Here is a 24,881-nt window from a genome sequence, read left to right on the forward strand (position 1 = left end):
GTACTCTAGTTGGCTAGTGTGAGACTGACATGCCGCTCCTTCCCCAACGTTTGCAGGACTGCCTTGGCGAAGCGGTGACTGCGTCCTCTCTCTCTCTCTCACTTCCACGTCTCTCTCACTTCCACGTCTCTCTCACTTCCACGTCTCTCTCACTTCCACGTCTCTCTCACTTCCACGTCTCTCTCTCTCACTCCATCTCTCATTTCCCCGTCTCTCACTCTATCTCTCGCTTCCCTGTCTCTCACTTACCCTCCCTACCTGAGAACGAAAAGGTACCCAAAAGACCCGGTCTATCCTTCTCACCCTCTTGTTGTCTTCTCATACAAGACTGCCAGTATCATCACCATGGACGAAGATAGCAGTAGCCTTCATAACAATATCGCCGCCCCTACCGCCTCCTTGAATACTGTTGATAGCTCCTTCGACATGACTCCGTCTACCGAAAAGCCTATCAAAAACATTCATCACGACAGCTTCTTTGAACTTGCACGTTTGATGAAAGAGAAGAAACCGTATACTGCCACTCCAAATCTGACTCCACGCCTGTCGCCCCCTGCCAGACCAAACAGTAATTAGCAACAAACAACTGTACAACCACATGCTAAAATACTATAGGCTCGCATTCTACAGACCGTGTTCTTGATGCAGATCGATCTTTTTCCCGCTCGACGAAGTCCTTTACTGCGCCCGAGACTGTCGCTGAATTTCTTGAGAAGCAAGAAAATCAAGTGGGTGACAAAGTTGGTCTCGGCCGTGGAGACGAGAGTGCACGTTCGCACGAGGTGCAGTCAACTACATCTTCGAGTAGTGACCTAGCGTATCCCTCAGACATCGAGCCGCTTCCACGTGTGGTATCAGTTGAGTCACCAACATCTAATGAATCTCTTCAAACACCTCGACTAGAGGAACACATACCAATGCTCGGACGCCACACTCTAGCTCCCGAGCAAAGCGACGAAGAAATCCAAAGAACGGAGGACGATGGTGGGTCGCAGTTATGCAGGCTCAAATACCAAAATGAGGTTAACAAAGACCAAAAAGCATCGATGTGCCGACTCTTGGCTGAGAAGGAGATGAGGATCAAGACTCAACAGCTAGATTTTGATAGACTGGCTCGGAGAATGACAGAATTAGAGGCTGAGCTCAAGGACTTGGAAGAAGCGGCTAGTAAGACTGGATATCTTCATGACGTTTGCTTCCATCAAACTGACAGGTGGTAGGGGAGCGTGATTTTCTGCGCAGCACTGTCGCGAAACTAGCTCGTGAACGAGATGAAGCCTTGCAAGCCGCTACCTGCGCGCAAGATTACCAAACCCGCATCCAAAAGCTTACCGATCATCTTGCGAGGTTCAAAGAAGCCAATCTCGAGCTACGTCAAAAGCTTGTGGAAGAAGGCCTCAATAAGATTAATCTGGGAGAAGATAATGAAGATCTCCAAGCCAAACTTCGCGAGAAGACCAGTCTTTGTGACCGCCAACGCGACCAGCTGAAGACTGTCGAACGAGAACTTCGGATCTCTGAGGAGCGTCTCAATAATACACAGAGTGGCCAGTTGTTACAGGGCGCTGCGCATCTTGTCAGGCCGCACATGCATGCTGAGCTACCAAAGAGGGTGGTTGCATGCTCCGAGTGCTACGCCAACAATCTGGAGTGCGACAGTGAGGCGAGATGCCGCAGCTGTACCGAACGTGACGTATCGTGCGGGCGTTGGAGGTGCTCAATGAAGCACAAGCTGGGTGATTGTCCTCTTGCACCATGCAAACTCTCACATGACTCGCAGGGCTGGCTTATCCTCCCAAAAGAGAGGCCTCAATGGTGAAGAACATACAGTTGTTAGAGATGGTACTGCGTGAGTGAAAAAGGGATAACTCGGGTAGCTACTTTTAAAGGGGTTTCCGTATACGTCTTAATAGCGGAGTTACGGGAAGATGGGGGCTACATGGATTTGTATTATGCAGGCTACTATACATGTGCATCCGTATAATGGGGTAGCCTTTGCAAAGCTTTCCAAGAGCTTATGGATATCGATATATGTGATACGAGAATCTCGTGTCTGAGGTATGTGAATTCAAGTATATATTTTTCTAGTTCCTTCAAAGTTCCCGATCACTGTTTCCAATCTATGATTTCTCTTCTAATGATGGCACATCGGAATATGATCAGTGAGAGAGAGAGAGAGATAACAATGAATAAATTCAATTCTTAAATACAAGCATGTGCTCTATATATATGCTGCTACGCAATCTACTGAGAAGTCTCATGTAGTAAAACTGCCAGGTGTTCGATTGGCCGCTATGATCTTTTCCATGCGTCTTGGGAATGGCTTTGGTAGCTTTTGTATCATATAGCTAATCATCTGCCAAATCGCTTAAGCTCCCACATCCTGAGCGGCGGATACACGACCGAAGCCCATGCGAAACCGACAAAGTTACCCATCTAGAGAGTGTTAGTATGAGTTACCAAAGTTTGCACATGTATTTCACATACATCAGCACCGTGGGTTCCAACTTGTTTGGCGATGGGCCCAATATACCAGACTTGTGCCATGCACATGATGGCGCCAATCCAACCGATGACAAAGGCAACCAACGCTGCAATGCCCAATGGCAGCTTCTTCTTCTGGTTCCATACTTCCCAGTTGAACCCGGTCTTACGCCGGAAGATCAAATGCTCCTCTAGGATAATGGCAATCCAGATAGACACCCAATAGCCCATAAGGGCCAGAAAGTTGGTAAAGATTTCCGCGAGATGCGCACGTCCTGCCAGTGCGCAGACTGTAAAGATGATGACGCCAACGGTATTCCAGATCACTCTTGGTATGGCAGCAGCGTAACGGCCGAGGATTTGTGCATCGATTCCAGAAGAGTATGTTGGTACAATGAGGTTGGCGACGAGTCCCAAAGCGACAATCACGCCACAAAAAGAGCCAAATGCGCCGAGAGGCTTGTATCCCTCCACAATGAGCGCACCCTGCGATACTCCGTACGATGCTTCCCAGTCTGCATTGTTCGACATTCCGGATGCCAGCCCAATCCCTAGAACAAAAGCAAATGTAAAACTACACATGAGGCCAATCATGGTCATACTGAAGATGCTTAGAGACGATGCATGTTCAGGATAGTAAACAAAGTAGTCGGCCGCACCACCACCATACGTGATCGCCGCTGCAAGAGTAAGGCCAAAGAAGCTGATGCGATTCCCGATGATGGTATTTGGATTTTCGTCGCCATGAGACTCGGAAGATATGTCGAATCGCGGGCCTGCAACGCCCGCCAATATGCAGAGCACCACGAGCTGCGGCAGCCAAGCCCAGCGCTCGTAATAGTGAAATGTCTGGTATCCGAATGTGGTAATTGCCCAAGCAATGACGGCCACGATGATGATGCCGACCACGACAGACATGGAATTTGTCGAGACAGCGGAGAGGATTTGACCTGCTACTACACAGTCGATCATGCCATATCCGAGCAGTACGATGATGTTGAGTAACACAATGATTTTGGATGGCCACCAACCCGTAATGTACCGCGAGAAGATCATGGTACGGTTACCGCTCTTAGGACCAAATGTGGCGACATAGGCGACTACAAGGCAACCAACCAGTGCACCGAAGACACTCAATAGACAGGCGTCTGTGAATCCGAGGGCGAAAACGGCAGGGCCAAGCATGCCCAGTGTGATGTTGTTCGCTGCCAAGTTGACACTAAACCACATGATTGCGACCTGTGAATAACCCAAAAGGCGCAAGTCATGACGTTCGTGGGGCTCGACGCGCTGGATGCCGCGGGCCTCGAGATTGTATGCTACAAGCTGACTCTCGAATGTTTTCCATGTCTTTTGCCATTGTGCATAGCGTGTATGATCCTGGCGCTCGATATCGTGAGTCAATGGTGAACTGCTTGCGCCCGGCGCATCTGGCGCTTTCTCATCGTGTGGCTTCGCGATGGAGTTCATGGCACCGACCTAGAGCCATTAGCAGTAGCCTCCAGCTTGAGAAGGGAGCAAAGCATGAGTCCTTTCGCAGGCTTTAACCTGATCAAGTTCAGACCGTATATCTCAGATCGCTGCCGTTCACAAAGGAAACAACAGCGAACACCGGTCTCATGCATTGTGTTACCTGAGGTTACCTTGATCGGGCGACATTCTGCTACTTGGTTGCATCATGGCTGCAATGCCGTACTTTGTTTTAAAGGTAAGATTTGCAATGTAGTACAGAGAGATGAATTGGGAGAGGGGTGCAGGAGGTATGGATTCAGAAAAGAGCAATCATGTGTGGGGTGATTATCAAGAAGCCCCGCCCGCGGACATCGTGCCGTCTGAAAAATCCCTGCGCATCCCGCGCAGCCCAGCCGTAACCCTTGTAACGCGACGTGATAGTGACCCACAATTCTTGTCATTGAATTCCATGTCATAAACATAGCTTCTACTACTGCAGAGACAAACTAAATGCAAACGCTAGAAATGGCGCGAAAAGTCAAGCTTCGAAGACATGAGCTTGTCAACGGTTGGTACGTTCAAGTCAGCTTCTGTGGTTTGACATCATGACCGTACCACTAGACATGGGATGATAGTTATCAACACCACCGTGCACGTTCAACAAGTTTGCGTGACTCTTCACCACCTACTATTTCAAGGCTAGTCCATGTCACACACATGCTCCCGCTCGACATCTGCAGATCGTCTAAGACCGGGACGAGGGCAACCCCACAACAAGGCAGCATCCACGTTCTTCGTATCCGATTGGAATATATAGTGTCAAGTCCAGTCGCGTAGCTTCGTAGGATGATTTCACAGAAGCTAAACCGGTTGTTAACCACCGTGCCAATGGTACCCTATCATAGTTTTCCGGATGGTAGTTTAAGTATCTGGCAAGGCGCCTTAGCCGTGGAACCTTTTTGCAATTGAACAAGCTATCTTTCAAGTCTCCGGTATCATGGTGTGCGTGAAGAGTCTCCTAGTAGCTATCGGGCTGACACCAGCTCTGGCTCGCGCTGCGCCAATAATTCACGGACGCGACTCTAACAGCACATGCAGAAGAACCAAAGTAGCAATCATGTATGATGGATTGTATCTACTACGCGAATTCAGCGACTGACCTTATCAGAGGAGGAGGCGTTGCCGGCATAACAGCAGCTGTGAGTATGCCTTTTTGAATACAGTCGTTATCCGACACAGTATCTAATATGTCAAAAATTGTACCATCATACTGAATTCTCACTAACAAGCACTATCTAATCAATCGGTCTCTGACTTTCTCATCCTCGAGTACCAGGATCGAATTGGAGGCCGCATGCTAAACACCAAATTTGGCTCAGACCCCAGCGGCAACCCATACACGGTCGAGCTCGGCGCAAATTGGATCTCAGGATTAGGCGAAAACGCCAAAAACGGCCCAGAAAACCCAGTCTGGACGTTTTCAAAGCAGGTCAATTTGGCGAGTCCCGATTCTGATGCTTTTTCCATTACTACCTACAATGAGACTGGGGCTGTCGATTTCACCGGGATCCTTGATGAGTTCGAAGAGACCTGGAGTAGCTTTGAGCAGAGGGCTGGGACGATACTTTCAGAAAACCTACAGGACAGAAGTGCCCGCGCGGGCTTTTGGCAGAGCGGATGGCGACCAAAGGGTGACCCCATGCGCAAGGCAGTAGAATACTATCTTTGGGATTGGGAGACAGCGCAGGTATGCTCTCAGCATAATTCTTAGATATCGAAAATATGCTAATTTATGATCTTGTTACACAGACACCTGAGGAATCTGGCTTCGTATACGGAATCACGGGATGGAACTTGACATATTATGGGTTTTCCGAGGAGAGCAAATGTAAGTCCTCTTCCAAATGCACGCATCGGAAAATTTACTAATTTCAGTGGTTCTACAGTCTCCGCTGACCCTCGAGGCTTCAGCACATGGCTCAAACATCAGGCGTCCAAATTTCTCCAACAAAATGACCCACGTCTCCTTCTCAACACTATCGTGACAAACATTAGCCACTCGGACACTGGTGTACACATCACTACCTCGGACGGCTCCTGCGTAGAGGCCGATTATGCCATTTCTACCGTATCTCTCGGCGTTCTACAGAATGAAGTCATTACCTTCGAGCCCGAGCTACCAGAATGGAAGCAATCTGCCATTGCCACTTTCGCTTTTGGCACATACACAAAGATCTTCTTCCAATTCAACGAAACCTTCTGGCCAGACGACAAGCAATTTCTCCTCTACGCAGATCCAACGAACCGAGGCTACTGGACCGTCTGGCAAAGTCTTTCAACCGAAGACTACTATCCCGGCTCGAACATTATCTTCGCTACGCTCGTAGACGAGCAATCGTACCGCGTCGAGGCGCAAGATGACGAGGCTACCAAAGCAGAGGGCATGGATGTCCTCCGCAAGATGTTTCCCAATGTCATGATCCCGGAACCTATTGCGTTTACGTACCCGCGCTGGACTCAAACGCCATGGTCGTACGGCTCTTACTCAAACTGGCCTGTTGGCACAACGCTCGAGATGCATCAGAACCTGCGCGCGAATGTGGGAAGATTGTTTTTCGCGGGTGAGGCTATGAGTACGGAGTACTGGGGTTTCCTCCATGGAGCGTGGTATGAAGGTCGCGAAGTGGGACAACGCATTGCGGGACAGCTGACTACTGAGTGCGTCAACGTTGCGAGCGGGTGTGGCGATATGAACAAGTATGAGGTGTTGCATGGGACGACGGAGCTTTCGGAGCTCAATGCGTTTAATGGCATGAGGACGAGTCCGTTCTTCATTGCTGATCCTGAAGATGAGACAGACGCATAACGATAAAACGTGGACATCTATTATCTGACGAATGCTCAAAGACTTATGATCAGAGATACGAAGGTATCGTGTGCAGTGTAACATTGTCGTCTTGTCATTTCGTATCTAATTTGAGCTCAATATCCGCCCATATTGGCACATGATCGCTCGGCCCTCGTTTTGCTTCACTGTTCATAATCCCACAAGCCTTTACACATCCCATTTCCCAAAGTCTCCGTACAGCCATAAAGTAGTCCACCCTATCACAACTAGTGCCCCATTCCCTGTTACGTGGATAGTACGTATACCTCCTCTCTTGCTCATGCATCTTCTTCCAGATATCGACGTCGTTCAGCCCAACATATTCCTTCTCTTCACCACTTCCCTCAAGCAACATGTCGTGAAAATTTGCGCGATTAACGACGTGGTCCCTAGGAAAGACTCGCAATTTAGGATACCCATCGCGCTCATCGGGAGCAACATTCATATCACCCGCAAGCAACACATCTCAGCCCTGCTCCTCTAGTCTCTTACACTCCTCCATCAACAAACGATGGAATTCTCGCTTGCGATCGTGTCTCGTTCCCCGCACAGCTCCGGTGCGTGTGTCGTGATACAAGTTTTCTGTTCCATTGACAGCGTAGATGTTGAAGATTGCGAGTTTCGACAATGTGGCTCGGCATGTGAGTTCTACTATTGAGACTCGGCCTTCGCGATCCTAGTCAACTGTTTGTACTGCTGTTGTGTACATGTCGTTCAAGTTGCGGCGCAAAATGCTGCATACACCATATAATCTTCCGCTTCTCCACGGACCACGCGCATTGTGGGAATTGGTAGGAAGGGTGAAGTGCGCGTCGTATAGTGAATCCTTTGAAGTGTTTGAACTGGTCTCTGAGGGCAGGTGCGTGTTGATGGCTGTCTTCACAGCATCTTGTGTTTTTATATCTTTGGATGCGATCTTGACTTCTTGGAGGAAGATGATTGATGGCCACTGCTGGCGGTGCAGGAAAATCCGGAGTGAAGCAAGATATGTTTCATCTTTGCTATCCTCCTTACTGCCATCTTTTGGTGCCTTGAAGAATGACGTAATTGATGGTTGGAGAAAGGGTGAGGTTCCGTTGATGTTCCATGAGAAAATGCGTGGCGGTGTTTGTTCCAAGTGGTGGAAGAATTGTAGAATTGATGGATGATGTTGTCCTCTGGGAACTCTTCGGCGTTGCAGTTGACTTGGTAGTAGTAGTCTTGCGCCGCCTGGCGGGCGGAGGGCTAATGGCACGATTCATGAATCTCCCATGTCGATTTATCGAACTTTACAGCCATCTCAGGTCGTCTATAATAGTATGTGACGTCATGTACCATTGTGTATATTAGAGGTGGTACGGGCTGATATGTGCTGCAAGACATTTGCTAGCGACGGTCGATCGCGCGTGCACGTGGCCGGGACGGGACGCGTCAATTAACATGCTTCACATGCGTTGATTGGGCAGGGATCGGCCACATCATTCATCGACCCCTCTCAACCGCTTAACACTCCAGCTTCAACGCCACCCCTCCGCCACTATTGTAGTATAAACCCAAGTCCCCAATTCCTCAGCCACACTCATATCTCACATCTCAAACTCCTTCAAAATGGCCTACCAACGCAAGAAGAGCCTGCTCATCGGTATTAATTATGTCGGCAGTAGCCACGAACTACGCGGCTGCCACGCCGATGTAGACAACATGGCTGAGTTCCTTTACTACCGTGGCTACGACAACTCTCCAAAGAACCGTGTAATTCTGACCGACCGCCCTGAAGTCCCACCCGACTCTCCCTACTACCCCAACGGCCACAACATCCTTGCAGCAATGGACTGGCTCGTCTCGGAACCTGGATGCACTCTCTTCCTTCACTACTCAGGCCACGGCGGCCAAGTTGCGGATACGGATGGAAACAGGACGACGGGTCTGGATACATCCCTTGTCCCCATCGACTTTGAGCAAAGAGGTCAGATTTCGAGTACGATTCTGCACCAGCATCTTGTCACTCGCATGGCACGTGATTGTACACTCTTCGTAATCATGGACTGCTGCCACTCTGGAAGCGCGCTAGAACTCCCCTATGTTTACCGCTCCGACAGTGATGGGCAGATCAGTCTCATGGACAATCTGAAGACGGGTCTCCACCTTGCAGAAGAAGCTCGCGATATCATCTCAGGTGGCTTTACGTTCGATAAGGTCGGCGAGGCGCAACAGCTTCTTGCCGGAGCCAGCAGCTTTTTCAAGGGCCTCAGACATATGGGCGAAGAGCAAGAGGAAGGGCTTGAAGACGGAGAGTTTGCTGACCAATATGGTCATGAACGGAAAATGGTCACCATGTTCTCTGGTTGTAAAGATGAGCAGACAAGTGCTGATGCGCATATTCAAGGCCGTGCAACCGGGGCCATGACTTGGGCGTTTCTAGAGATGATGAAGACTACGGAACGCCCAAGCTATGCTGAGGTATGTTTTCTATGTTAAAATATTGTGCGTTGCTGACTGGTTATAGACCCTCAAATATACAAGAAAGCTTCTGGATGAAAGTAATTATACTCAAATTCCCCAACTGAGCTGTGGGCTGGACATTGATCTGGATGAGATGACATTGGTGCTATAATCTCGATGAGATATACGAAAAGTGGGCAGTAGCCACTGAAATAAATATGCTGATGTATTGACACAACTCGACATTAGAATTAGAATTAGCGATGACTTAGTGACATACTGCAGTTTGATGTTTTATGTGTGCACCCATGTCATGTTAATACCAACGAACAGTTCTTTGTTCCAGACAACGGGAACACTGATAAAGTACTATGGCAAACTTGATCCAAAATCTTGAAGAGAAACAAATAACAGCATGAAGATCGACTACTTTATCATAGTCCAACACGTATTTTCTTAGTATCTTCTTAACCACCAAACGTACTCCAACCCAATTCCAGAATCCCCCCACACCCACAAGCAGAAATGGCAGACAGCCCCATGACCACCCTATACACACACATCCTCTCTAAAACCAACCTGATCCTCGCTCCACATGGTACCAGTGAAAAGACCGTGAACGAGATATCTATTCTGTACACCCTTTGATATTTTTCCCCTGATCTCCGTACGACACTAACAATTCTCCCTTCTTAAGAAACCCTCGCCCTACTCGCGCTTCATTACCTGAACTCACCCGATGTCAACTCTCTCCAAATCAGCGTCCCGATTATCACATTTTCCCATGCAAAGTCCCTCTGGTGAAACCAAGCTGGTTCGCAAAATCTCTCTCGTGGTGCAAGATGGGTCAACGAGTTATGTGTCGGGAATGCCTACAGAATCGCGTATGCATGTGCTCATTGAGTACATTGGTCACGATGGGCATTGTGAGGATTCGATTAACGGGCTTGCATCTGTTGCGGAACGCGTATTTTAGGCGATAGTAGAGGGAGAAGAGGAGTCTGTGGATGCGTGTGGAGGAAAGAAGAAAGAAGAGGGATGCCAAAATCCATAGTGGCACAGACCTGGTGTGGGATGTTGAAGGGTGAGATGAGGATTTCTGAGCCCACTAGCAATATGCTTTCTACAAAACCCCCCACAAGACGCATGGTATGTAATTAGAATAAGAATTGATTCTCAGTAACGAGTTACATAGCCAGAAAAAACAGCCAATCATTCATATATACTTAGATCAGAGGTATAAGTAAGAAAAAGAACGAAACAGACATACAAAAGGTATCCCCAATATCCAATGAAAATCCATGCACACCAAAAACACCCATCCCGCTACCTTTCCAATGCCACGAAGGAAAAGGAACGCGACCAGAAATAAACGCCTCTCGAATGCAACCATTTACCACCCGTCATGCGTTGGAGGCGTACTCTTGAAGACATCTAATCCTTAGCGACCTCCGCCCTGACTTCACCCTTAACGTTTTCAGTGTCACGTTCCGCTTCGCCCTCCTCTTTTGCCGCGGAAGTCTCTTCCTTGTCATCAGTTTCTGCCATTTCCACGTCAGCAACTGGGGCTGATGTGGGTGCCATTGTAGCAGGCACAGCAGTGGGTGGTGACTCAGGTGGGGTTACAACACCTGCAGGAGATGGTTCCCGCTCGGGTGCAGTAGCAGGAGCGGCAGTATCGGTGGTCTCAATGGCGGCCGGAGGAGCAGCCGCCGGAGCAGTCTCAGGGGCAGTCTCGAGGGCGGCCTCGGGAACAGGTTCAGGGGCAGACTCAGGGACGGGTGCGTCCATGTCAACATCACCATCTTTATCAACCTCCTGCTCAGCAGCAGCAGGCGTCTGTGTACGCGACTTTGCGCCTGCAGAGGGTTGTCGAGTCGAAACAGCGCTTCCGCCATTGATGTCTTCCATGAGATCCAGGGCATCAGCTGGGGCTGCATTAGGGTTGGGGAAGTCAGTAATATTTCGTCTCTTCTTGACACCGGGCTGAGCGCGCACTCCGAGGTTGTTCTTGTAATCCTCATCATCGCTTGCATCGTAGAGTTCACCGTCATGCTCAATCTGCTTATCACGCTGGCGCTGCGTCATGCGCACATCTCGGTTTTCGTCCGCATCCATATCGTCTTCTTCGTCTTCAGCATCAGAGTCCATAGCACGACCCAGAGCCGTGGGCACATCCGGAATTGTTGTGAAAGCCTCGACGGATGGTCGTCCTGTTCTGCGAATATTCTCAATAACAGCCGATTTGATCTTATGCAAATAGTCGTGAGAGTTGGCGTTTTCCATATTTGATGGCCGGACATCCAGTTCGTAGTCGGGCGCAAAGTACTCGTAATAGTCGTTGAAAGGTAGCTGCTTGGACATTTTCTGCGAAACAAGCTCTCCAGTCTCGTATGCCCAGGTTCGCGCGACATTCCTCATGGTGTAACCGCCACCTCCTAGGACGATGACTGGTACACCAAAGCTCTTGACGTACCTGACACAGTTGGCATGTCCGTCCATGCTCAGGTTGAAGCAACCGAGCCTATCTCCCGAAAGACTGTCACCACCGCATTGTAGAACGATGGCTTCAGGTCCATAATAAGTCATTACTGCTTCGATGACAGGCTCAAAGATGTTTCGGTATGTCTCGTCGGTGATACCGTCTCGGAGGGGGAAGTTGACGGAGTAGTTTTTGCCACTGCCAACGCCAATGTCGCGAAGTTCGCCAGTACCTGGAAAGTACTCTCCATATTTGTGGAATGAGACGGTCATGACACGATCGGTAGTATAAAAGGCCTCTTCAACACCATCTCCGTGGTGGACGTCGATGTCGATGTAAAGAACACGCTGCTTATACCTGAGCAACTCAATGATTCCGAGGACAATATCATTGACATAGCAGAATCCACTGGCCTCGCTCTTTTTCGCGTGATGTAGACCACCAGCCCAGTTTACAGCGACGTCACATTTCCCTCGGTTCAGGCGAGCGGCGCCCTCCATGGTACCGCCAGCGCTGATACCACAAAATTCAAAGAGGCCGTCAAATACAGGGCAATCGTCTCCGACGTTGTATTTACTTTGCTCGCGGGTGAATTGCTCCATATTGTCTGGCGTGACCTTGTGCAGGAATTCGATGTACTCGTCCGTGTGGAACTGCGTCATCTCGTACTTGGAGGCGGGTTTTGCGCGCTAGGTCTTGTCAGAAATTGTCTTGAGGAATGACATTCAGGGTCCACCTACGTAGATCTCCATCTTTGTGTAGAGGCCGTAATTCATAATGAGACTATGCGCCATTCGTATACGATGCGGCTTCATGGGATGCCCCGCAACATAGGCGTAGTTACCGACGTCGGAGTCGTAAAAGTATGCGACCTTCTTTGGCTGCGAAGCGGTGCCGTTATTTATGTGGACAGCGCCAGTTGGGCCTGCCATGTCGTTTCCGTCCACCATGTTTGTGGTGGCTGCGCGCAGCTACGTGACTATCTTGTGTTGATTGGGATGCTCTCAAAGCTCTGGGGAGAAAACCAAGCGGATCTTGGTAGGCGCGAAGGGTGTGAGAGTTTATGGAGTCCTCGAAACTGAAGGGTCAGGAAAAAGTGGAGGGGCCTGGACGAGAGATGGGGAAGCTTTGAACAAAGACGCGGGCATGGAGCATTCGAGCTGCGCCGGGGTACCCCTGCTTAGTGCCGGTACCGGAACAACATCATCGCCGGATATGGCAGTCGCGCAGTTACGTGAAGCTCCGAGCATCGATAGCTCGAAGCCATCATCGCCCTCGCCGCCGCCTTACCCAAACAACCACTTCACTTACTCGTGGCGGACAATTCCGTCTTTGTCTCAAGCCCTTTGAATACGCCTCATCGAGAAGACCTATTTCCAACACCCCCACTATGGACCGGTTAAGCAGAATGCTCGCCGCCGCTCAAGGCATGGGTGGCATGGGAGGGCCGCAGGCGGACACCAACCTCATCGACAACTCGGAAACCGTCTACATCTCTTCGCTCGCCCTACTCAAGATGTTGCGACACGGCCGGGCCGGTGTGCCTATGGAAGTCATGGGACTGATGTTGGGAGAGTTCGTCGACGACTACACAGTACGGGTGGTGGACGTGTTTGCCATGCCGCAGTCCGGAACTGGTGTCTCCGTCGAGGCTGTAGACCCCGTCTTCCAGACTAAGATGATGGACATGCTTCGCCAAACAGGAAGGTATGCAGTCAAGCATTGGGCAATCGGGGTCGCCACAGACTCTCATACAGTGCAATGAGTCGCTGACAAACACAGGCAAGAAACCGTTGTCGGGTGGTACCATTCACATCCCGGTTTCGGCTGCTGGTTATCGTCAGTCGATATCAATACACAGCAATCATTCGAACAGCTCACACCCCGTGCTGTCGCCGTCGTAGTCGACCCCATCCAGTCCGTCAAGGGCAAAGTCGTCATTGATGCCTTTCGCTTAATCAACCCGCAAACGCTCATGATGGGCCACGAGCCCCGCCAAACCACATCCAACGTTGGCCACCTCAACAAGCCCTCGATCCAAGCCCTCATTCACGGCCTGAACCGTCACTACTATTCGATTGGTATCAACTACCGAAAGACTGCACTGGAGGAGAACATGTTGATGAACCTGCACAAGCACGTATGGACCGAGGCACTTCTCATGGACGATTTCAAGAGCGAGGGTGAGCGGAACGTGGATAGGCTGCAGAAGCTGGTCACATTGGCGGACGGTTACGAGAAGCGAGTCAAGGAAGAGACGGAGTTGACAAAGGAGCAACTGAAGACACGATATGTCGGAAAGGTGGACCCGAAGAAGCGTATGTTTACTCGTGTGTGTGATGCAATAGGATTTTTCACTAACAAAAGATGACAGACATCTCGGACGTCGGACAGCAACTGATCGAAGACAACATTGTGTCTGTCTCACGGCAAATGATTGACAAGGAAGCTTCAGTACCCAAGTCAAATGTGCGACAAAGTGGCCATGCTAGTGGTGGCGACGACGTTGAGATGGAGGAATAATTGTGGGGTAGCTCGCGCCGAGTGTGAAGCATGTGTGGCACTGGACAAATATGCTGTGTCACTTGTCAGTCCATGTATATCCTGGCTTGGGGCTGGTGGGGTCATGTAACCTTGACAGGCAACGCGAGTCAGCCTATACGTAATCACATAGTTGAGAGACGCATACGAATGCCGTAATGCATAGAGCATGAGACAATGATACTACTATTACACACGTGTCTTTTTTGTTTGCCACCTGCCAGGATACTGATGACCAAGGCGCACAGGGAAGTTCCTTGAAGAAAAAACCATGTCCACATGTATATTCATGACTAGGACATTATAATCACACAGACAAGGTTCTAGAAGCAATTTCTGTAAGTTTTTTTTGTATTGATTTCTCCATCTGCCACGTATGAAATAGTGAAAGAAGCCAACTAGATGACACCTTTTTTTTGTTTTACACAAAAAGATTAAACACACATGACTTCTATGCCAAAGCCCCATGATTGACGCCATTACGAAGAAAAGCTAAAAGGTAGTAGTAAATAAGAGGGGATTGGGGATGAACAGAACCAAATAAAAAAACAACATCAACAAAAACTCATGCCACCATGATTTTTATACACATCAAATCATTTCTTCATTTTCGTGTGTGCCGTGCGACATGACAAGAAGCCCTTTTTCGCTTCGTCTCCCGCTATCGCCCAAAGTAAGAATAAAAGGCGAGAGAGAGAGAGGGGGGGAGAAAGCAAAAGAGCGAGACCAGACTGTAAACAAAACAAAATACGCATAACCCCTTTCCTTCCCCGGCCGCCCGATGCGCGTGTGCGTATTCGTCTTTGGTATATAAAAACAACAGCGAATTTGCCTCCATTTCCAAACATACACAACTTTGTTTTTTCTTTTCTTCGTCTTTCTTTTCTTTTCTTGTCCCATTCGCGAAGAGGGGAAGAGCGTGGAAAGGAAGGAAAAGAAGTTTCAAAAAAAACGGGAATAGAGCGGAGGGGAGGTTGACAGACTCCCAAACAAACAACATAAACAAACATAAAGTGATCCAATCCCATTTCCTCCACAGGTATATATATATGTCCATTTCCGCATAACTGACTTGATTCGAAGCATTTTTCGTTTTCTTTTATTTCCCCGGTGCAAAAAGTATATAGCAGACATCCGACGGGCATCTTGGGAAACTCCAGTTGGAAAATAAAGTGAAAGGCGTCTATTTGGGTGGGGTAACATCGCGAGATAGAGAGTGAGAGAGACATGGGGGGCGTGACTGATGGAAAAAAAAGTCGAACCTGGTTTTCAAAATAAACAGGAAGAAGTCGTTTCCAGAGAGATGAGATGCACATGGCAACTGTTGAAGACCAGTATTCTTGGTTGGCCAGATCCTTGACAACGGTGTGTCGATTGACAATGTTTGATAATGCAACAACAGATGGGTTACGTGGTCAATGACTACTTCTCAGTGAGCCAAAGATGTACCAGACTAAGGGTGCCCATGCGGTTTGCTTGAGCTTCCATCTTGGTGGGATCCATTCTGCGCTGTCGAGCGTCTCCTTCTCGCATTCTCGTCATCAGAGCTGGAATGACTACTGCTTCCATCCTCGAGACCAATGCTTCCATCCTTGGATTCCCGACGGAGCCTATCGGCCTTGTCTTTGAGGTATTGAGCCTGCTCGGCTGCTCGCTGAGCACGAATCTGCTTCTTCCACATGGCAGCATAATGACCATTTCGGTCAAGGAGCTCCTCATGTGTTCCACGTTCTTGGACCTTGCCCTTGTGGAGAACAAGAATCTGGTCAGCGTGGGTAATGGTACTGAGACGATGAGCAATTATGAGCATTGTCCGGCCCTTTGCCAACGTTGTAAAGGCCTCTTGGATATGCTGCTCCGTTTCGGTATCAAGCGCCGCCGTTGCTTCATCAAGCATGATGATTCGCGGGTTCTTCAAGATGGTACGTGCAATGGCAACGCGTTGTTTCTCACCTCCTGACAGCCGCAGACCGCGGTCACCAACCTTGGTGTTGTATCTATCTGGGAAAGTCATGATTTTGTCGTGGATGCTTGCAGCCTTGCATGCCTCGTACACGTCCTCGTCTGTTGCCTCTGGGTTGGCATACTTGAGGTTATACATGAGGGTCTCGTTGAAAAGGACAGTATCTTGGGGCACGACACCGATATGGCTACGGACCGAATCGATGGTCAAATCTTCTACGTCATGTCCATCGACTTGGATGCTGCCAGACATGGTGTTGTAGAAACGGTATAGCAGACGGAACACGGTCGATTTACCACCGCCAGACTCACCGACAAACGCAGTCGTCGTACCGGGTTTGCAGTGGAAATCGAGACCGGTCAATGCGGGTTTACGCTGGTCGTAGGCAAAGTGTACATCCTGGAAGCGGAGGTTACCTTCGCAAGTCACCAAGGGTTGCGCGTTCTCCTTGTCGACTACAGTGGGCTGCTCCTTGAAGAGCTCAAGCATGCGCTCCGAATTGATCATAGCAGACTGGATCATCCTGTAGAAGGTACCGAAGAAGTTGAGGGGACTCTGCAGCTGGCCCATGTATGTGATGAGCGTGACAAACTTGCCAACCTCTAGATCGCCAATGGCAACTTGGTATGCTGCGATGAAGCAGGTTACGAGAAGTCCCACCATGAAGACCATATTTTGGGTAATGTTCATAATGTTCAGCGAGAGCATGACCTTATACTCTGCATTTTGGTACTTCCTGACAGCTTCACGGTAACGGTTGAACTCGTAAGCTTCGGCGTTGAAATACTTGACCGTCTCATAGGATACCATTGAGTCATTTCTGTGGGGCGTCAGCTAAGGGGGAGCTAGAGAAATACCAAGACTACTCACTTGACTGCATCTTCCTCTCGGTCAGCATTGACCATTTCACGGCGGATTTCCGCGCGCCATTGGGCCATGCGAATCGTCAGGTAGATGTACCAAAAGGTAACAATGGCGATTACGAGGGCGTAGTAAGCATCGAATCGGACAAGGAAATAGGCGATGGCAACGGCCAGATCGATGAGCATGGGCACTACGGAGAAGGTGACTTGTTCAAGGAAGGTGTTGATGGAGCTGCCCTTTCCTAACGCGGACAGGACCTCACCGGTCTTCTTGCCGAGGTGGAAGTCAAGACTAAGGCTGTGCACGTGCTCAAATGCCGCAACGGACAATTCACGATACGAGTACTGCGAGACAGGAATCCACAATGCTGAGCGGGCTGCGCCGAGCAGGCCATTGCTTCCCTGCAAAAAGCGAAAAGCAATGTAGACCATGATGGCAGTCCATGGATTGCCCTTCTCGGGGTCCTTGAGGCGGTCGACGATTTCACCAGTCAAATCCGGGACAAGAACATTGACGACGCGCTGAGCCAGAACAAGCATAAAACAAGCAACAACGACGAGTTGCAGCTTGCTGTCCTTGGAAGGCCAGAGGTAGGGGAAAAACACGTGATAGCCCTTGATGTACTCCCACCAGCTGCGGGCAGGCGCACCCGTGGGTCTGCTCCAAGCGGGCGGTGCACCCTCGGTGTGCTGGTGTTTGCCACCGACTGGGTGGACGGTGCCGTAGGAACCATTGGTGTGACCATTTTCCGCATGACCATTCTGATCGGCGCCACCCAACAAGGACGTGCTCTCAGTCGGCGAAGCCGTATCTTGGTGCGCCTTTCGCTGGGGCATGACGACGAACATGACGTAGAATCCGATAAGGGAAAGCAACAAGAGAATGCGCAGCAGGTCCATGGCGACTTCGCCGGCCTCCCAGTCAGTCATTCCAAAGCGCAGGCGCTTCGGGGGCGGGCCTGCAGTGGGCTCCTTGTGGGGATGCGTATAGATGGCGAAGGAGAGAGCGACAAGGACGATTTCCAGTACTGTTGCTAGGACCCATGTTGCCAGATGGGCCTCTGTGGGCGAGGGCTTCGAGTCAACGAGGGAGATGAGGAACAGACAGTAGACGAAGAAGGAGCCCACGAGATAGATCTAGTAGAGTCAGGACGGGGACATTTTGAGTTTTTTTTTATTTTTTATTTTCCTTGGGGAGGAGGCATGATGGTTGGGGTGGTGGAGTTGCACATACCACGACGGCTTTGCCAGCCCACCAGTGCTGCTGTTTCTCGACCAGGGCATGGGCGACGACGAGGACGGAATTGCCGACAAAGGTAAAAGCAGTGGCGAGAGAGACCCATTCGAAAACTCTCTTTTGGGCGTGGGTGACATGGTCGTGGGCAGTCCTCTTGACAAAATTGCGGGTTGGGTCGGTGGCGGGCAGCGGCTTGCCTCCAGGGCCGGTTGTAGTAGGTTTGGCGATATTAGTATTAGACTTGGAGGCGGCGATGCTGCGGGTGGTGAAGGCGGCCAGAAAGAAAACAAGCATAACGATGGGGTAGGCATATTGCAGGATGGCCGTGACGGCGCGGACAGAGCGTGCATAGGCCCAACGGTCGTCGTCGAGGTCGTCAAAAGGCGAAGGGTCGGCGGCGTGGAGCAGCAGCAATGGTTCGGCCATGGTGTGTGTCTCGGGCTCGGACTCGCGCGCTCCACTTGAGCATGAGACGCGGGAGCAGCTCGCAATCGGAGAGGGTGTTGGGGCGGGAGCGGAGGAGGGGGAGGGAAGAGGTAGAGGAAGGAGGAGGAGGCAAAGGAGAAGGAGAAGAAGAAGAATAGGGCGGAGGGGATTGCTTGGGTTGGATGGAGGGCGATGCTGGAGGAGAGAAACACGGTGACATTGGCGCATGCGTTGCTTTCCGTCGTGGGCAAGAGGCGTCTTGAGAGCAGGGATGGCGGGCGGCCCGTGCATGATGATCGATTTCCATCTGGACCTCGACCTGGGACGCGACAAGTCATTATGGGGCCGCCTAGCGTTTCTCTCCTGCATGCAACTGCCCGGCCCTGCCCTGTCCTGCCCAGTCCTGGCCTGCCCACCCGCCTGCAGTAGGCGCAGAGTAGCAGCAGCAGCACCAGCACCATGGTGGAGACGGCTATCTCTGCAACTTATCATGTACGTATACCTCCATCCAGCCATACATACAATAGGGTAGTAGTAGTATACTACTCTACTTGCTTTGCCCCGTCGTCCGGTACATGGCACGCCAGCCCACCAGCACGCAGCCCACCCGGCCAGCCCAGGGCCCGCCAACCACGCCATAAGCTCACGGCCCTTTGCTGCTGATGCTGGTACTGGTGCTGCTAGTACTCTACTCTACTTACTGCCATTGCTGCTGCTCCCACGGCTTCGCTACTGCTGCCCGCCCTGTGCTTCACCGTCTGTCTTCGCGCTGCCGCACCACTGCCACCACCACCCCTCCACTACTTTCCCCCCTCGCCTCGCCCCGACTCGCCTTCTGGCACCGCGTGCAGAAACAGACTAGCATAGCATAGCACGCCCCAGATGAGCGCCGAACACCGTCGCGCGCCAGCCATGTCGTCGCCCAAGATACCGCCTGCGCCGCCGCTGCCTCTGCCCAAGAGGCCGCGCTCGTACTTTGAGCGCTTCGTTGCCCAGCCGCTGACGACGGCCTACTCGTCGCGGCCCCCGAGCGTGCAGCCCGACGGCGCCCGGCTGCCGAATCCTCTGGTGCCGAAAGTTCCCGGGTAAGTGTCGCAAACGGCTGTGTATGCATGGGCTGGATGGGCTGGATGGGCTGGCCGGCTGGATGACTGGCTGGCTGGCTGGCTGGCCTGTCTTCTCCCTGCTCCCTGCTCCCCTACTCTCCGTCCCATACTACCTACGTACATACTCCACCCTGCCTGCCCCTCTAGTCGCCGTGCCCGTAATCCCCTCCTGTCCGCCTCCCATTGGCCGCCTGCCCCTGCCTGCCCCTGCCCCCGTTGCGCCTTCCTGCTTTGGGCCCCTGCACATGTCAAATGGATGGCTATGTGTAGATGCTTGGCCGCCGTTGCTTCCTCGTCCCCCACCACTTGCACTTGCACTTGCCTCTCGCCCTGCTCCATGTCCGCCTCCATGTCCATGTCCATGTACTACATACACATATACATGCACATGTACCTACACTCATCTCTCCGACCATGCCGCTGAGTGCTTCTGCAGTGTCCGCACAGGCTATTCGCAGCATGCAAGCCACAAGACGGGCCTCGACATTTCGGCCCTCGACATCAACCGCGAGCGCACCCATGCCGTCCTCGCCGGTAAAGAGCTGCTCAAGACGGTCCGCGTCCAAGATGCCCGCATCGTCGACGAGACCAATCTGCGTGCTGCCGTCCTCAACTATGCAGACTCGCACGCCCGCCAGCGCGAGGGCCTGGGCATCCACGATGTCAAGTGGTCCCATGGCCAGTTCAGCTCGCATATAGCCACGGCTGCTGCAAATGGCAAGGTCATCCTCTACGACCTCAACCGTGCCAGCGTAGAACTTACCCGTCTGCATGAGCACACCCGTCAGGTACACAAGCTTGCATTCAACCCCCACCAGGGGCACCTGTTACTCTCCGCAAGCCATGACTCCACCGTCCGCCTGTGGGACTTGCGCGACATGCGCAGGGACGCCACCATCTGTCCCAGCAGAGACCAGTACCATGGCATGAATGGCGGCATTCGCGATGTCCAATGGTCTCCCACTGACGCTGTAGAGTTTGCCTTTGGCACAGACAACGGCACTATCCAGCGCTGGGACTTTCGCTATACCAAAGGCCCTAAGCAAAAGATCACTGCCCACGACCAGCGCATCTGCACCTCCATCGACTGGCATCCAGACGGTAAGCATCTCCTCAGCGCTGGCGTCGACCGCACCGTCAAGGTCTGGGACTTCTCCGTTACTGGCCGCCGCCAGAAAGCCGCCCATGTCCTGCACACGCCCTTTGCCGTCTACAAGGCGCGCTGGCGGCCACCATCTTGGTCCGATGACCACGACGACAAAGGCGTCTATCAGTGCACACAGATTGCCACATCATATGATCGCGAACATCCAGCCATCCATGTCTGGGACTTTCGTCGCCCCTTCTTGCCCTTTAGGGACATCAATTGTTTCTCCACTGCGCCATCCGACATGCTTTGGCACTCGCGTGACACACTATGGACTGTTGGCAAGGAAGGCATCTTCCAGCAAAATGATGTCCACCATGCCCCCAAAACTATTGATCGTCGCAACCTGCAGGCCTTTGCCATATCACCTACCGGCGAGATTGGCGCAGTCGCCCAGAAGAGGTCACACCCGCGCTCCTCTGCGGGTCTAGCCTACGTGGACGACGCTTACCTTGGCGAAACCCGTGATAGGCGTCATAGCTCTGGAAAGGCAAGCCTTCGAAACTCGGCAGACGACAGCCTAGATGATAGCTTTCTTGCCTCTGCCATGAAGCGCCATCACGTGCGCGCTGCCAGTAACAGGTCGACCAAATCGTTTAGTACAACTCCACCTTCTGACGTTGGTCCCAAGGTCATGCTCTTGAGTGACTCCATGGTAGTGCACAGCGATTCCCTCAGGCCAAATCAGACTGCCATTCGAGGTCTCTTGCCTGGTACAACCAATACTCAAATCTTTGCCTATCTTGCTCAAAAATACAAAAACATAGCCCTGCCTGACCCTCCAGATCTCGACTCTTTTCTTCGCCTGGAAAGAGTCTTTGAGCAGAATGCCGAATACGCACAGCGTGCAGCAATGTACCGGCTCGCTCAGTCATGGAGGATCATGGGAGCGTCCATTGCCGTAGCGACACGGCACCGAGCAGAGCTACACAGACAGCAAAGAAGGTTGCGCCCGCAGGTCACCGCCCTGCGGCTATCCAACAAAATGCTCGAGCCGTCGTCTGCGCCCATGGAAGCCCATGACAAGCGGCTGGCGGCGGCAGCATCCGTAAATCCTGCCGTGCGCGCCATTCTCGGTACCTTGGAGAAACCGGCACCGCCAGCCAGACCACCCACCACGATGATAGAGAGCACCTCCAATATATCAACACCTCTTGCTCGTCCCGTGAGGACCGGCTTTGGTAATGACACAAAAAGGCCTGACCTTCTTGACATTGATAAAGAGGACATGGTTCAACTGCCACCAGCAATCACTGCAACGCCTACCCAGACAAGTAGCGCGCTTATGCCTCCACATAAAACGTTCAGCAGCCCCCAGTGGTACCACTCTGGTGATGGCATTGACGAGCGTCGCGCCTTGAGTGGCAGCTACAGGGCATCGCCTCGAATTCCTCTGAGTCTCACACCGAGCAGCGTGCAAGGCATGACAATCAACGCACCTCGTTCAATAGAGCGTCATGACTCTGGGGAAAGTTTTGCCATGTTCTCGGCCTCTTCGGATTCCCAAAAGGGAAACTCTCTGCCCAGTTCATTTGCAAGCGGTAATTCGCAATCAAATCGGGAAAAGCTGTCATCAGAGGATTGGGACGCTGTCCCGGAACACTCTAGCTTTGGAAAGCCTAGAAACTCTAAAGATGAAGATCTAGGTAAAAGCGTGCCGATATCTCCAACCACTATTCCTATTGGTGGAAACGGCTCTCTGAATCGGCAGCATACCGAAGGCCCCGCAGGCAAAGGAATGAACCATGTTGATCAATCTGACAATGGAGAAACGGTCGTTCGTGACATGGAGAACCTGCGACGAAACAATCAACTGCTTCGTCAGGACAGTTCAGATTCCGAGGCACTCACCAGCATCTATTCATCCTCGTATGACTACAACATAGACATGGAGGCAAGCGGGACAATTGTGCCTGATGTGGATGATATGCGATCGCCTCATGTCCCAAAGCCGCCGCCGAATTTGCCATATGCATCTGGAAGCGCGCCCCCGGTACTGGATCCAGCCATGGAAGATGGTTTGTTACTGTCCGACTTCACGGCCATGCATGTCGATGCAGAAGCAGGATCGCCCTATTCCGTCATTGCCTTGCTGAATAGCGTTCTTGCATATCATACAAAAGCGTCGGATGCGCAGTTTCCTTCGATTCTGCTTCTCCTTCTCCAACCGCTCCTTCCGCAGACACAAAGTCCAAGAGATGACCCTGGTGCAAATGTAGGCGATGTCCTCAACGCCTTTGCAGATACTTTTGTGGCTCTTGGGCTCAGTCCAGCACAGGCAAAGACCATTCTCTCGACACAGTTGAGTCAGCTTATAGCCACAGGGATCAATCCTTATCAAGCAGAGTCTATTCTTCATACCTACCACTCACAACTGCACTCGCTATCATTGTTCAACTCTGCGGCTACACTACGCAGGCTAGCCTATCCCGCCTATCCCGCCGTGTACGAACAAGCGCTCAAAGAAACACAGCTAGGATTGCTGTGCCTGAGCTGCAAGTCACCAATCAACAATCCCAAAGACAAGATGCGATGTGAGTCGTGTAAGCGAACACAGGCGCCATGCCCAATTTGCTGGGCCAAGTATCCCGCCTTTGAGCCGCTTACCGCAAAAAAGACCAAGTCAAAGTTTCGTTCTAATCTGAAGGACCGAGGACATAAGCGGCAACGATCGTCTCTTGCTTCGGGCCAAAACCTTGGGGACGATCGTGATGCTGTCGGACCATCACCATTCGTCCCGACGGAGTGGTCTGCACCTACGGCCACGTTGTGGACGTGGTGTCCGCTTTGTGGACATGGTGGACACGCGAATTGTCTTTCGACATGGTTTGCGGACCCAGTTTTATCAGAAGGTGCATGCCCAACCGAAGGTTGTCTCTGTGACTGCGTTCAGGGCACTCGGCGAGACGCAAAGATTGAAGAAATGCTGCTCAAGAAGGCAGAAAAGGACCGATCTAAACTGGTACGCAAAGGTGATGATTGGAAGGTGAAGGAGAGTAAAGCCGTCTCGGCAGTCCGGAATGCGGCTCTCGATACCATTCCAGATCATCCTCAGCATTCCGGCTCCGGGACCACGACGCCGACGCGCAGATAGTAGAATATACCATGAATCATCTAAATGCCTCAACCCTTGCCAAAGGGCGGAAATCAAGCGGTGGTACATAGTACACTGGCCGGCCCGTTTCTCGCTCAGGCCCGCTACCTCTACATATTACCTAGTACATGAACGCAGCGGTCTCATCGCTCCACAAGAAGCGATTTTTTCCGCCCTATTTCTGGGGATCCTGGGAGCGGTCTGACATCATATCCCAGTCAAAGAGTGCATCATCAAGTTTTCCCATGCTGGAGTACCTTCCACGAAGCTGTCTGCAGTATGCATAATCACACCGCCTGTATGCGCGCCAAGGCATGCAGCACGCGCCCGCTTCCCCGGGTATGTGTGTATGCGTGGGTCCGCCACGTGTTTCTAGTAGCCGACCGGATGGTGCTGGGCTTTCCGCCAGCGTTCGCTGTAATGCTTGTCCGGGCTTATTCTACAGGTGACACCATTACGAAGCTAGGGAGACGGTCTCCGCGATTCAGCAATTGCTCAGCTCCAGCTGCGGGACTATAACCCACAGGACACGCCAAAGTTTGCGAATGGGTACAAGCGACTACCCACCTCCTGCGGTCAGTTGTGGAGCCCTTTAGAAGACGTATTCTCGAGCATCTGGAAGCATGGCTGGTTGATGTCACCGGCTAGTCCCAGCCTGGTCACAGCAAAGGACCACAACTATGTCTAGCGTTGCTGCAGCCCTACCGATGCTTCATTTCATCCATTCATCCACTGTGCAGCATACATCAGGCCACTCGTATTCGTTGATGTAGTCGCA

General features: G+C 51.5%; 10 protein-coding genes across 10 annotated transcripts; 5 read left to right on the forward strand and 5 right to left on the reverse strand.

The window, feature by feature from the left end:
• Positions 1-345: 345 nt before the first annotated feature.
• On the forward strand, positions 346-1,819 carry COCCADRAFT_109902 (uncharacterized protein; the record flags this gene model as incomplete). The annotated part of the gene is made up of 3 exons (XM_007719348.1): positions 346-568; positions 616-1,167; positions 1,221-1,819. The coding sequence occupies 3 exons, from the start codon at positions 346-348 to the stop codon at positions 1,817-1,819; spliced, it is 1,374 nt and encodes a 457-aa protein (XP_007717538.1).
• Positions 1,820-2,352: 533 nt separating this feature from the next.
• COCCADRAFT_109900 (uncharacterized protein) lies at positions 2,353-3,954 on the reverse strand (the record flags this gene model as incomplete). The annotated part of the gene is made up of 2 exons (XM_007719349.1): positions 2,353-2,436; positions 2,488-3,954. 2 exons carry the CDS (start codon positions 3,952-3,954, stop codon positions 2,353-2,355), a joined length of 1,551 nt encoding a protein of 516 aa, XP_007717539.1.
• Positions 3,955-4,933: 979 nt separating this feature from the next.
• COCCADRAFT_41279 (uncharacterized protein) lies at positions 4,934-6,802 on the forward strand (the record flags this gene model as incomplete). The annotated part of the gene is made up of 5 exons (XM_007719350.1): positions 4,934-5,055; positions 5,105-5,139; positions 5,226-5,683; positions 5,746-5,824; positions 5,883-6,802. The coding sequence occupies 5 exons, from the start codon at positions 4,934-4,936 to the stop codon at positions 6,800-6,802; spliced, it is 1,614 nt and encodes a 537-aa protein (XP_007717540.1).
• A 94-nt stretch (positions 6,803-6,896) lies between these two features.
• On the reverse strand, positions 6,897-8,140 carry COCCADRAFT_41280 (uncharacterized protein; the record flags this gene model as incomplete). The annotated part of the gene is made up of 4 exons (XM_007719351.1): positions 6,897-7,288; positions 7,334-7,499; positions 7,566-7,980; positions 8,091-8,140. 4 exons carry the CDS (start codon positions 8,138-8,140, stop codon positions 6,897-6,899), a joined length of 1,023 nt encoding a protein of 340 aa, XP_007717541.1.
• A 270-nt stretch (positions 8,141-8,410) lies between these two features.
• Positions 8,411-9,416, forward strand: COCCADRAFT_109894 (uncharacterized protein; the record flags this gene model as incomplete). Its single annotated transcript, XM_007719352.1, has 2 exons — positions 8,411-9,262; positions 9,309-9,416. The coding sequence occupies 2 exons, from the start codon at positions 8,411-8,413 to the stop codon at positions 9,414-9,416; spliced, it is 960 nt and encodes a 319-aa protein (XP_007717542.1).
• Positions 9,417-10,678: 1,262 nt separating this feature from the next.
• Positions 10,679-12,676, reverse strand: COCCADRAFT_30528 (uncharacterized protein; the record flags this gene model as incomplete). Its single annotated transcript, XM_007719353.1, has 2 exons — positions 10,679-12,415; positions 12,467-12,676. The coding sequence occupies 2 exons, from the start codon at positions 12,674-12,676 to the stop codon at positions 10,679-10,681; spliced, it is 1,947 nt and encodes a 648-aa protein (XP_007717543.1).
• A 440-nt stretch (positions 12,677-13,116) lies between these two features.
• COCCADRAFT_109895 (uncharacterized protein) lies at positions 13,117-14,249 on the forward strand (the record flags this gene model as incomplete). The annotated part of the gene is made up of 3 exons (XM_007719354.1): positions 13,117-13,433; positions 13,509-14,044; positions 14,101-14,249. The coding sequence occupies 3 exons, from the start codon at positions 13,117-13,119 to the stop codon at positions 14,247-14,249; spliced, it is 1,002 nt and encodes a 333-aa protein (XP_007717544.1).
• Positions 14,250-14,863: 614 nt separating this feature from the next.
• On the reverse strand, positions 14,864-15,277 carry COCCADRAFT_109899 (uncharacterized protein; the record flags this gene model as incomplete). The annotated part of the gene is made up of 1 exon (XM_007719355.1): positions 14,864-15,277. One exon carries the CDS (start codon positions 15,275-15,277, stop codon positions 14,864-14,866), a length of 414 nt encoding a protein of 137 aa, XP_007717545.1.
• Positions 15,278-15,720: 443 nt separating this feature from the next.
• Positions 15,721-18,756, reverse strand: COCCADRAFT_109905 (uncharacterized protein; the record flags this gene model as incomplete). Its single annotated transcript, XM_007719356.1, has 3 exons — positions 15,721-17,050; positions 17,101-18,230; positions 18,328-18,756. 3 exons carry the CDS (start codon positions 18,754-18,756, stop codon positions 15,721-15,723), a joined length of 2,889 nt encoding a protein of 962 aa, XP_007717546.1.
• A 912-nt stretch (positions 18,757-19,668) lies between these two features.
• COCCADRAFT_9427 (uncharacterized protein) lies at positions 19,669-24,103 on the forward strand (the record flags this gene model as incomplete). Its single annotated transcript, XM_007719357.1, has 2 exons — positions 19,669-19,841; positions 20,299-24,103. The coding sequence occupies 2 exons, from the start codon at positions 19,669-19,671 to the stop codon at positions 24,101-24,103; spliced, it is 3,978 nt and encodes a 1,325-aa protein (XP_007717547.1).
• Positions 24,104-24,881: the final 778 nt, after the last annotated feature.

The sequence above is a fragment of the Bipolaris zeicola genome, assembly GCF_000523435.1.
Source record: "Bipolaris zeicola 26-R-13 unplaced genomic scaffold scaffold_301, whole genome shotgun sequence".
Lineage (NCBI taxonomy): Eukaryota > Fungi > Ascomycota > Dothideomycetes > Pleosporales > Pleosporaceae > Bipolaris > Bipolaris zeicola.